Here is a 13,030-nt window from a genome sequence, read left to right as displayed (position 1 = left end):
ACCCTCCCTGCAGCACAAGCAGATGTTGAAGAGGAAATATGTCAGTGCTGTGTAATTACTGTCACCTGTCTGTCTTTTCACTTGACAGGGTAGAAGAGGCTGGCCAGGCCCCCCTGGAACACCAGGCTCCAGAAGAAAGACAGTAAGAGCCCTTCTAGACAAGGAGACCCACTGCTCTGGTAGCCTATATTGTGATAAAAATGGCCAATTGTGGGGAGTGAGTGGGATGGTTCTGCTGGGGCTCAAGACCGTGGGGACACTTGGGATAGCTCTGAGAACACAGCTGGCGAAGCGCTTGTGGAAAGCCCCCGAAAAGATGAGGCAGGAAGGTGCTGGTTGCAAGGAAAATTACCGATCAGGAGAAAAGGCTGGGCAAAGAGAACAAAAAAGCAGCCAACTAGGGGAAGAGTGGTGAAAGTTTGGCCTTCTCACTATGCTAACTGCCATTGCCAGTGATGTCATTTTAAGCCCCAAACTCCATTCCTCTGCCAATTTTATGACTACTTAGGAAAGTCAGTCCTGGTATAAGTCCTCTGTTCTTACTTCTATATTCTCTGCCTCGCAAAGAAGGTGTGTGTTCCAAGACACAAAAACATTTTCTTTGTGTGGAGTATAATAGCTGATTCTGTGAACTTCTCAGACAATTCAATGCATAATAAATACAGTATACTAAACTGGTTTCTATTTGTGCTCAATTTTAAAGCATATATGTATAGTACTAATTGAGATTTAGTCGATGTATAACATTAGTTTCAGGTGTATAACATGATTTGTATATGTGGTTGTGAAATAATCACCACAATAAATCTAGTTAACACTCATCACCACGTGTAGTTACAAATTTTTCCTTGTACTGAAAACTTTTTTTTTTTAAAGATTTTATTTATTTATTTGAGAGAGAGAATGAGATAGAGAGATCATGAGGGTCAGAGGGAGAAGCAGACTCCCTGCTGAGCAGGGAGCCCGATGCGGGACTCGATCCCAGGACTCCAGGATCATGACCTGAGCCGAAGGCAGTCGCTTAACCAACTGAGCCACCCAGGCGCCCCAAGTACTGAAAACTTTTAAGATCTACTTTCTTAGCAACTTTCAAATATACGAAACAGTATTATTAGCAATAGTCCCCATGCTGTACATTACATCCCTATGATTTATTTTGTGACTGGAAGTTTGTACCTTTTGACCCATTTTACCCATTTTATCCACCCCCCCCCCCCGCAACTCCTTACTTCTGGCAACTACCAAAAGTTCTCTGTGTCTAGGAGTCAGTCAAGTTTCTGGAGTTATTTTTTTGTTTTGTTTTGTTTTTGTATTTTTGAGATTCTACATATTAGCAAGACCATATAGTATTTGTCTATCTCTGACTTATTTCACTTAGTACAATACCTTCAGGGTCCATCCATGTTGTCACAAATGACAGGATCTCCTTTTTTTGGCTGAATAATATTCTGTTATATTTATACATATATATATACATTTTGTTATATATATATATCACATCACATATTCCTTATCCATTCATCCATCAGTGGTTGCTTAGGTTGCTTCCATGTCTTGGCTATTGTGTAAGTAATGCTGCAATGAACACAGGGGTGTGGGTATCTTTTTTATTAGTGTTCGCATTTCCTTCAGATATATATACCCAAAAGTGGAATTGCTGGATCATAAGGTAGCTCTATGTTTAATTTTTTGAGGAACCTCCATACTGTGGAAATACTAAGAATGAAATTGGGTCACTTGCTTATACAACCTTTTGGGGTCTTTCTTATTTATTTTGTTTTGTTTTGTCGTATTTTTTCAACAAGCACTTTTTGAAAAAGGTTCTGTGCCTGACTACTTGGAAGAGCACAGAAATTATAAAAGAAAATTTTTATCTAATAAAAAGAGATAACTCTAATAAAATACACTTAAGTGCTTGCATCAGGTTCTAAATTAGACCTTTTTTCATTTTGCGCATTTCCTTTCCATTCTTAGTTATCTACTTTCCCCAACTTCCTCCACCTCCCTCCTCAATTCTTTGTGCTATTTACTGAGCACAGATAAAAACTAGTTTGATATATTACATTTATTATGCATCGTATTTTCTGAGCAGAAGTTCATAGAACCACCTATTATACTTCATCAAGAAGATATTTTTGTAGCTTGGAACTCCTCTTCTTTGCTAGGCAAAGAAAATGGAAATGAAAACAGAAGTTACATTTAAAATGTGCAGAATTTAGTTGCTGGGAAAGCACTTTACTACTGCTGCTGTGTTAATGCACCTAAAGATAAAGCAATACATTTGCTATTCATTTCACTTTCTAAAAGGGTGTAGCCAGCTTACATACCCTGGGAAAATATTTTGAACTTAAAGAATATCATCCAAGATTTCCTGGCATGGGAGATGTACTTTTATTGTTTTATAGAGGCTCTCTAGAGGCTAACACAGCATCACCATGTATTATTTAAACTGCACAACTCCTAAGAAATATGTCCCCATTTGGGTTATAGGTTCAGCAGTGTCATTCAGGAGTAAAAGTGGGACTTCCAGCTAAAGATGGCAAAGTCAATGTGGTTTTTTTTACTATTCCTTTTTGTGCAACTTACCAAAAACAACACAAGAAATTAAAAAGAGATTAACAAAGAATGACCACAACTTCAAGCCACATGTGATGGCAAATATTGGCCAGTTCTTTTAAAATCTAGATCTTAATGAAGGGAGACTTTGGAAAGCAGGGATCAGATTTCTCTAAAAGTAGCTTTCAGGTTTTGAGAAGATCAGAGAATATACCCATAGAAACAGTGTGGCTGAGGAGGCAGAAATCATGGAAAACTAAAGAATATTTCATTTTTAATATCTACAACCAGCAGTCTGGTCCATGGAAGCTGCAAATATCGAAGAAACAGTGACTATTGCAAAACTATGATTTAAGGGGCTTTATGTGAGTTCCATAAATCTCTTAAATGCCCAAATTTGAAGGGAGAGGTAGCATGAGGTAAAAGAAATACTTCATGATGAGAAAGGGTTTGAGACAACATATCTATATCAAAGCTACTGACCTAGGTCCAGCTACACCACATACAGTTATTCAGTAAATAGGTGGCCCTCTTCAAAAGTGATTAATAACCAGAAATAATATTAATCTTCATTATTAAATGATTATTAAGACTTATGCATAGAAAGAAGAGGAAAATGACATGAGCAAAGGGCAAATAAACCCTTATTGGGAGAAGAATTATTCAAGGAAAAGACAGAATGACTCTGGCAAATAGTTCTCTAAAGTCTCGAAAAAACTAAGGCAATGTGATTGCTCTAAAAAGAGTCTAAAGAACTGACAAGATGATAGAAAGTGAAGAAAGCAAGCTGGTAGTGTTTGGGGGTGATGAACATGCAAGATAGGTTAAGAGCAACAAAAAAATTAGAATAAATAAGACTGAAACTATAGTTGGGCATATAGTAATCAAGAAACCACAAAAGCGATGATAGAGGTGGACAATGGAGAGCCCACAACTGTACAATTTGCATTACTAAGTTAAACAGACTAATGTAGAAAATATTCAGAAGTATAATAAAAGAGAATTTCTTATAAAAAGGCTCAAATGTGCAGGTAGAAAAGGCATATTCTGACTCAGAAAAAAAATTGATACAAAAACTTTAACACTGAGCTACATCCTAGTGAAATTACCAAACTTATTATGTAAAGGAAGAATCTCCAAGAATTTCCAAGCAGAAAAGATAGAAAACCCAGTTTGTCTTGAGCCTTTTTCACAACAATCAGGGCCAAAAGGGAGAGCAGTAGAATAGGTAGAGTTCTGAAGGAAATCCAGGGGTTCAAGATTTTCATACCCACCTGAGTTGTCCTTTGTACATATGAGTAATTAATATGATAAAGCCTTAGAAAATTCAGGCAATACAGCCCCCATTTATCTTGTTCTTCTATTAAATTCAAGTAAAATTAAATGTAATATTTTAATTTTAAAATAGCATAAATACCATCATCCTTTCTTAATCAAAAGTACTATTATTTAGGGGCGCCTGGGTGGCTCAGATGGTTGGGTGTCTGCCTTCGGCTCAGGTCATGATCTCCAGGTCCTGGGATCGAGCCCCATGTCGGGCTTCCAGCTCGGCTGGGAGTCTGCATCTGCCTCTCCCCCTGCCTGTGCTCCCTCTGTCTCTCTCTCTCAAATAAATAAATAAAATCTTAAAAAAAAAAAATACTATTATTTAGAACCCTATCTGTAAACATGCATAAGAAGATGTTGGGAATCATGATTACCAAATGTTAACAATAGTTTTATCTATGTAGGATTTGGGATGTCTTCAATTTTTTGGGGGGGGGATGACTTAAATTTTTATTCTGTTTTTTCCTGCATTTGAATATTTAAAAATCAGCATGTATCATATTTTAATAAGAGTAAAGTCATTGTCCTTTCAGAGGAAGAAAAATTTATACCACTAACTGAAAAACTCTAAAATATAGATAGATAATAAGTATTGAGGACTCTTTGGTGCAGTAAGATTCTGCTGAACTAAAAAGTGATTGGAGGATGCTGGTACGGTGTGGCATGCAGGGAAATAACAGCAGTTGACCAAATCTGACCTTGATTCATTTGACAAACATTTATTGAACACCTACAGTGTATCAGCAACTCTACTACTAGAGCTACAAAATCAAATAAGACCTAGTCCTTATTCTCAAGGCACCTAGAATCATATTACAGATTCAAGGGATGGTGTCTCAACCTATTATTGACATTGGATCAGATAATTCTTTGTTGTGGGAAGTTGTTTTGTGCACTGTAGGATGTTTAGTATTATCCCTGGCCTCTACCCACCTGCTAGCAGCACCCCCAACTTGTGACAACGAAAACCATCTCCAGACATTGCCAAATGTTGCCAGAGAAGGGGGGTTGCTAAATCCCCCTCTTGCAGTTTGAAACCACTATTGTAGAGGGGGATGGAACTGTAGGGATAACAAGCTGTAATTGGTGCTCTACCAGCAGTCTTTAATGGGTTGGATTGGGATGGTGGAGGGAGTAGGATCAGGACCAGAAAGCCACAGCACTGGGGCAGGAGGTGGGGATGGGAGATTGGTTCTTTCTGAGCCAAACTTCACTGAGAATTAGAACAGATTCTTGTGCCATGGATCATGAGCAGCAACTGTAGCCTCATACTAAAGCATGGCCTTCAGTCCTATTCAGTCTAGAGGGCTGTTAGTTTGCTTTTCCCTTTTCAACTCTCTTGGCACTACTTTAAGGGGCAGCTTGAAGTGCCCCCAGGCAGGCAGTCAGTCATCACTGTGAATGAGTGTTTGCCATTAAGATTCAGTATTAATGTGATGTTTTACCATTAAGAATGTCCTATTTTTTTCCCTGGGGATTGTGTCTCAAATCAGTCCATACCTATCTGGAAAAGTGGGTCCTGGTAAACCATCAGAAAGCCAGGCTATGAGGGACCAACAAGACTGAGTATCCTGTTCTGGGTCTTCTTACTCTCAGGATGCCTTTGGGGTTATTTTCTTTCTTGATGTGCTCATTCACATTTCCTTTCACAGATAAGTTAGACTGTCTGGATGAGTTACCAGACAACTACAAGCCATGGGTAAACCATGAAGACATTTGGGATTTAATCTTTCCCATCTAAAGCATTAAAAAAAATGTAAAACAAAAGTGTAAAATTATCTCCCCCATTTCCTTATTTTCTTTCAGTCTCTCACACCTATCCAAGGTATCTCAAACTTATGACTTTCATTTAAAGTTTAAATCCCACATAGCCATTAATGAAAGTGCTAGGTGATGACTTCTAGAGATGTTTCCATTATGCATGAATAGTGGATTAAAGTCTATCTCTTCTGTTAGGCTTATAAACTCCTGCCTAGGGACAGAAATCAGTTTTTACTTATTACCACTCACCCCAGTGCCTCTAGGGAGCAGGAGCTCAATGTTGAGATGGCTAATTTTAATCAAGGCCTTTCAAAGTCAAACCTTAAAGACACAGACACCAAATGTTTCTTGATGTTATTTCAAACACTGTGACAGTGGACCAGAGAAAGATTTTTGGATGTAAGGTTGTGTTTCATATCCTTTAAATCATATCCTATAGGAAGCTCTTTATTTTGCCTGAATATAGGTTCAGTTGTGCCTACCACACCCAGATGTATCCACTTAAAGTCTGGCCATGCACATTTCCTGCTCTAAGAGCCCCAGTGGTTTCCGCTAAAGGGAATATGAACCCTTCAGCTTAGTAACCCTACTACTCCCCTCTCTTCTCACACCTTTGACCCAGAAATGGTCAAATACACACCATCAAATACTCTTCCTTTTTTCCTGCCTCTAGTTCATTACTTAGGCTATACCCTTTACTAGAAAGACTTCTTTCATTTTCTTCTACCTATAAAACTCCTACACGTTCTGTGAAACCCATATCAGAAATATCTTCCAGGGTATCTGGCTGGTTCAGTCAGTAGAGCATGAGACTCTTGATCTCGGGGTTGTGAGTTCAAGCCTCATGTTGGGTGTAGAGATTACTTAAAATAAACTTTTAAAAATAATCTTCCTCTAGGAATATTTTCCTAATTTGACAAACTGGATATAATTGCTTTCTTTGAAACCCATATTTCCATCTTCCTTTTCTTATGGCATTTGCCATACTATGCCTTGTTAATATTGCAATATTTATCTCTTCACCCCCCAAACCCAAAATATGAGGGTCCCTTGAGGTCAAGAACTGTGTGTGTGTATATGTGTGTGAAATCTTTATGCTCCCGTGGTTTCCATACAATATGCTTTGTGGGTAATAGATTATTGGTAGATATTTTTCTGAATGAAACTGTAGTAAATTGAACCAGAAGAGATAAACCCTTGTACTAAAGGAGTGGAGAGAGCTTCTCTTCCTCCCTCTGATAGAGAGGATTTAAACTCTCATCTCAAGAAGACTCATCATGGTTTTAAAGAGATAGGTCTCCATTTCTCCAGATATACACAGTCTGTTTCTTAGATAACAATAGATTTTAACTAAAATATGATTAGAAGAATTTAAAGTCTGCAGCACTGGCCTCACATAGAATTTTGATCTGAATATCTCAAATGTCCATCAAGAAAATGTCATCTGATATTATACTGATTTTTGCAAATCCTGGTGTCAGTCTTGCTATGACTTTACTGAGACATCCTAAGTTAGACAATAAAATGTCTTTGTGTGATTTCCAGATCTACAAAATGTTGATCTGAAATATACCCAGACCCTGACCTTACATATGAGAGTATTAGGAAAAATTCACTTGATTATGTAGTGCTGCTATTTTGATTGAATATTTCATTAACATAATTGAGAACTTCTGAATGCTTGGGCTGATTCTTTAATTTTTGACAGATAAGCTTATTATTTGGCTTTTTGGGGGGAAGAGGGTAAAATTAGTCTGGTTATATTTAGATTCTGAAATTAATCTATAATAAAGTTCAATGGAGTCAGTTCTCCCAATTTTTCCTCTGGCTTCCTGCCTTTTGGCCACTCCACTCCTGATTTTTGGCTTACTTGATAGTACTTTGGAAAAATGCAAAGAAATTAAATTCAAATCAGCCAATTTTGGAGCTTATGATCAGCTCTAGTAATAGTTTAATGGAGGACAAATTATTGACCACAATCTGTTCCCTTAAGTATGTACAGATTTCAGTTGTCTATGTGATTTTAATTACCTATTGCCCTAGGATAAGAAATTCAGAGCTGGCAACATTTTACTGTCATGGTGCAGTGGATAATTAAATGTTTTAAGCAATATGTGGGTACTTAAAAAAAAAAGTGAGTGCCTTAAGGTGTTCATTACTAATTTAAATATAAAAGGCATTTTTTTCAGTTAACAGTACCTACCTTTCCTCCTATTTTAGGCAGCTCATGGCCGAAGAGGACATACAGGCCCACAGGTACAATTATTTTTTTCTTAACTCCAAATGATAAGTATTCTGTGTCCAATCAAGTAGTAAGAATAAAGGCTCTGGGAAACCTCTTTCAAGACTAAAGTTCTTTCACTTTTTGATGATACTGGTTGTGGAATAAAATGTTAGAAATCTTTTAGGCTACAATTTTAAGAACTCAGATCTTAAAAATGAAGATTTGGGCATTCCAATCAAAGACTAAAAATTAATGACAAGAGACACTAGTTGGCCCAATTACTATTAAATTTAACTTTGGGTTTCAAGTGCAAACTAATAATTCAGTTGAGTGATATTGTAGATTTTTGTTCAATTAACTCTGAAATCTTACAATTTACATAAACCCTTTTTAAACTGAGAGTACAGTGAAACCCTAATACATATTGGACTTCTGTTTTATTCAAAAGTTGACTATTCCAAATATTGTATCATATCTTCTTTGTACATGTTGGTGATATACATGCCTCATGTATCTATAATATTTATGAAAAAGAAATTGTGACTTAGAATTTATGAAATTGAGGAAACAAGGAAACACACATCCTCAGGTTGAAAATACAATGAGGATAGGGGCGCCTGGGTGGCTCAGTCGTTAAGCGTCTGCCTTCGGCTCAGGTCATGATCCCAGGATCCTGGGATCGAGTCCCACGTCGGGCTCCCCGCTCAGCGGGAAGCCTGCTTCTTCCTCTCCCACTCCCCCTGCTTGTGTTCCCTCTCTCACTGTGTCTCTCTCTGTCAAATAAATAAAATCTTTAAAAAAAAAAAAAAATACAATGAGGATAAACAATAAATCCACTCTCAATCACATCATGGTGAAACTCTGGAATGCTAAAGATAAAACATCTTAAACATGACCAGAGAGAAAAAGCATTTTTACCCCTGAAAGGAATAACAAATTAGATTGCAGCAGACTTGTATTTGGCAATAAAACATGCCAGAAAACAAAATGATATATGCAGGGGCAGAAGAAAAATAGCTGTTAATTTAGAATTTTATACCTAGCTAAACTGTGGATGAACATGTAGACATTTTCAGACCAAGACTAAGAGAGTTTACCATCCACAGACATTACTCACACACACTTCAACAAAAAGGAGAGCAAATCCAGAATAACATCATGAAATAAGATTGGGGAGAGAAAGTGTTGAGAAATTCCTCTGAGATCTAGGAAAAGGCAATTAACAAGGGACATTTAATCACATCTGTGTAACAACTGGGGCATAAACTTTAGGCTATCCCAATAGTTGACTAAATTATACCTTTTAATCCTTCCTCTTCTTTGGACTTCTTATCTCTGTCAGAGTTCAAGGGCAATGTGAAGATACTCTCAACTTTTGATCCATAGATATTTAATCTATTTGAATGTAAATATAATGTTGTAAGATGTCTGGAGATTTTTGAAGAAAACGTAAAGTAAACTGTTAGTTTTTTCAGGCCAAATGCCCAAGTCAGATATATTACAAACATTACAGAAAAAAAAAAAAAAAAGGAGTGTGTGAGTGTGCATATGTATAAAGACTTGAAAGCAAATATACCAACATAGTAACTGGTTATCTCTGCTTGATGAGATTATAGAAATTTTTATTTCTTTATTTTTCATATTTTTGCCAAAGATCCTGCACTGACATTGTGATTGAAAATATATAATCTTGTACATAAAGGAGACAAAATTCTCAGGAAACAGTGCTAACAGGTTGATTCTCTCACCACAGGGGAAAACAGGCATCCCAGGCCCAGATGGACTTGAAGGCTCATGGGGACTTAAGGGCCCTCAGGTACATATCAGAACTAATCAGGGTTTGAGAACATAAAGAAGAATCTGGAGTCTTGATGGAATCCCTCAAACCTCTTTGCAGAAATTTGTTAAAGTGTTTTCAGGAAATAAAGTAAGGAAGCAACATAGTCTTGACTTGTCCAGAATTTGGTCTCCTTTATCTAAGTTTTGTCTCATCAGGGGGTGAAAAGGGAATGAACATGCAGGGACGTGCAATGAGTTCAAGCTAGCTAGGATATTCTAGGGGAGACCTCAAGCCAAAGAAAATGTTGAGCCTCAAAACTAGGAATTTTGGTCAATGTAGTATAGTAAGAACTCAGTGTTACATATCTGGACGCCTGTGTGGTAGAAAAACTGGCTCTACTCTAGGAAACAATTGTTCCAAATACAGCTGAAGTCTTCCGCGGGGTGATCTATAGTGTGGCACTCAGCCTACCTTCTTGCTCACTTCCCCAGAGAGCTGCCTCCAGCACATTTTCCTTTGCAAGGAATAAGCCATGGTTGGCTCTTACACTGATCACATGAAGGGAAAGAAGCATGTTCCAGAAAGAGCAAAATGTAGCCTGGAATAATACTGAGAAGGGGAAGGAAGTCCTAGAAAATGCTAAGATGAAGGAAAGGAGGTCAGACTATAGAAAGTTTAGAACATATTTTTTTCTCTCCAAACTTTGTTTTGAAATCTTTTTTTTTTTTTTAAAGATTTTATTTATTTATTTGACAGAGACAGAGATAGCGAGAGCAGGAACACAAGCAGCGGGAGTGGGAGAGGGAGAAGCAGGTTTCCCCTCGAGGAGGGAGCCCGATGTGGGACTTGATCCCTCGACCCTGGGATCATGGCCTGAGCCGGAGGCAGACGCTTAACGACTGAGCCACCCAGGTGCCCTGTTTTGAAATCTTGAGAAATAATTTTGCTGTTTGGCAAATGCAGGACAAGCAAAGTTTCTATAATTTTTCAAAGTTTTAATCCACATAGTTAAAAAAAAATTAACTATTATGTGTTGGCAGCTTGGTGCATGGAAGTTGGGCAAAATATCCTTAGATGTCAGATAAGAAATTGTGTTCACATTTTTACCAAGACTTCAGAGCAGTAAACAGTCTGCCTCCTTGGACCTCTATCTCTTTTGAGCTTGATTGCTTTTTTTTTGTTTTACTTGCCAGCTGGGGAAGGTTCACTTTTCTTATCTTCAAGTGAGAAATATTTGCCACTGGGATTGTGGGGAAGCATTTCAATAGATTGGCTGGTTTTATTTCATGCTAAACAATACGACAACATCCCTTCTTCCACTTTACAGACTTTCTTCATGACATAATTTAAAAGGAGATGGAAAAACCAAACACAACATGAAGGTTTCTCTGCCTAATGTACAGAGGCCACAATTAATAGGCAACATAATATTCTAGAAGTAGAAATATCCAGATTTCATCTTACCACATGCTATATCTTATGACCAGTCTTCAGTGTGGTTATTGAATAGAAAATTCATTTTAATATTTCAGTTTCAGATTATGTAATTAAGGATCATTTTCTTTATCACATAAGAAATACATGCGTTTGGAGTCTAAAGGTGCTTAGGATAATTAGAAAGCAATACTGAAAAATTCAACAGTTCAGTATTTATTCAGTCGACTATAAATGCCCCCAACTGCCTAAATTGCAAATTGGACCCTTATATACACACACAGAAGGACAACTCACAGATCAAGACAGAGCCAAGGGCATGAATGGAGTTCTCTTTCCAGTTTATGTCCATGTGACTGACTTATCATGTCCATCTTTAATATTCAAGTTGATATTCACGTGTTCTCTTTTAGAAAGAAAATAATGCTTTAATTCTCTGTGTGCTCTGTATGTAGGGTCCCAGAGGAGAGACTGGTATGAAAGGCGAAAAAGGAGGTCTGGGAAGTAAAGGTCCTCAGGTATGTAATGAGAGAAAGTGACTGCATCTGGCTCTGATCCTGGCTTTAATATGGATGTCCTTGCAGTTTCTTTTCTGCAGAAGGAGTATTTACTGCCTGTGAACCAGCAAAGTTTTGAGTTCAGTGTTCAATGTGATGGCCACATCACATTGTGGTCCCTACCTTGCAGAGTGGGCTGTCTTTCTGTCAGACGCAGAGGTGGAAGATAGCTTCTAGTCCTCTTTGCCTCAACACCTCAACCATCACTGTGAGGTTAAGAATTTCTCCTCTGTAGAAATCAGGTCATGCCACTCCCCTGATCTCCTCAGGGGCTTCCCATCGCACCCAGAATACAACTTTCTTCAGTGCTCCTCAACCTGGTTACACATGATAATCTCCTGGGAAGATTATAAAACACTCCACCACCTGGAATCCTCCCCAGGCCATTTAAATCAGAATCTCTGAAGGTGAGGCCAGGGTATCAGTAACTTTAAATTCTCCCCAGGCAATTCTAATAGACACACCCAGTGTTGGGACTGACTTTCCCACATCACTTCTCCAACTTCAAAGTCCCTGAGAATCACCAGGACAACTTGTTAAAGTGCTGATTCTGATCAGTAGGTCTGGGGTGGGGCCTGAGGTTCTACACTTACAGTGAGCTTCCAGGCAGTACTGATGCTGCTCATTCCCAGACCACACTTTGAGTAGCAGGTCCCTACATGATCTGGCCATTGCCTAATTGCTATTATATTTGTTTAGCTTTTTGTCTCCCTGAGGGTCAGAACTTTGTTTTGCTTATACTATATCCCGGAGCCTAGAATAACAGGGCTGCCACACAGTAGAGCTCAACATTTATTTATATAATGAATCAATTAGTAAATGAATGAATGAGACACAATTGGGATTTGCACTTGACTTATGGGATAAAGTGAATCCATTACTTTGTGTCCATTAGGCAGTGGTCCAACACTTAAGTGAATGTGCTCATCATGAAAATATTTAAGATGCTATTTGCATAAACCTATATCTGATGATACAATATTTTAAAGCATATTAGTTACTGCTCATGAGGATATTTGTTCCCAGTTTGATGAATGTACTCCTTCAAACAGCATGAAAACTTTAAAAATTTCATTGTAGAACTGAATTGATGAAAAGTAACGGTTTTGTATTCACATCCTTGAATCATTAAAAACTTGCTGGCACCACTAGTTGGGATTTAAAAAAAAAAAAAAAACCCAGCAAATGCCAAGGGAAACATATCAGGTGATTATCTCATCTGTTTATATAAAATATTGAGATGTAGATGGGTTGAAATCCAAAGAACTTGGTAATTCCCTTCTTCTAGAATCCAAAATTGTATCCAAGTGGCTGTTACTCAAATAAGTTATTCCATTTGCCCTATAATGTACTTGTCTGAGTAAGACCCCTTTAATCTTGCTTTGGCAAGAT

General features: G+C 37.8%; 1 protein-coding gene across 1 annotated transcript in view; it reads left to right on the top strand.

The window, feature by feature from the left end:
• Positions 1–13,030, top strand: part of LOC118535906 (collagen alpha-6(VI) chain) — a 107,910-nt gene that overhangs the window by 36,856 nt on the left and 58,024 nt on the right. The window contains exons 19-22 of the mRNA XM_036092544.2: positions 89–142; positions 7,864–7,899; positions 9,621–9,683; positions 11,537–11,599. Coding sequence (XP_035948437.2) covers positions 89–142; positions 7,864–7,899; positions 9,621–9,683; positions 11,537–11,599 — 216 coding nt within the window. The remainder of the gene's footprint in view (positions 1–88; positions 143–7,863; positions 7,900–9,620; positions 9,684–11,536; positions 11,600–13,030) is intronic.

This window comes from Halichoerus grypus, chromosome 1, assembly GCF_964656455.1.
Source record: "Halichoerus grypus chromosome 1, mHalGry1.hap1.1, whole genome shotgun sequence".
In the NCBI taxonomy this organism is placed as follows: domain Eukaryota; kingdom Metazoa; phylum Chordata; class Mammalia; order Carnivora; family Phocidae; genus Halichoerus; species Halichoerus grypus.
This window is presented reverse-complemented; position numbering and strand designations above follow the sequence as displayed.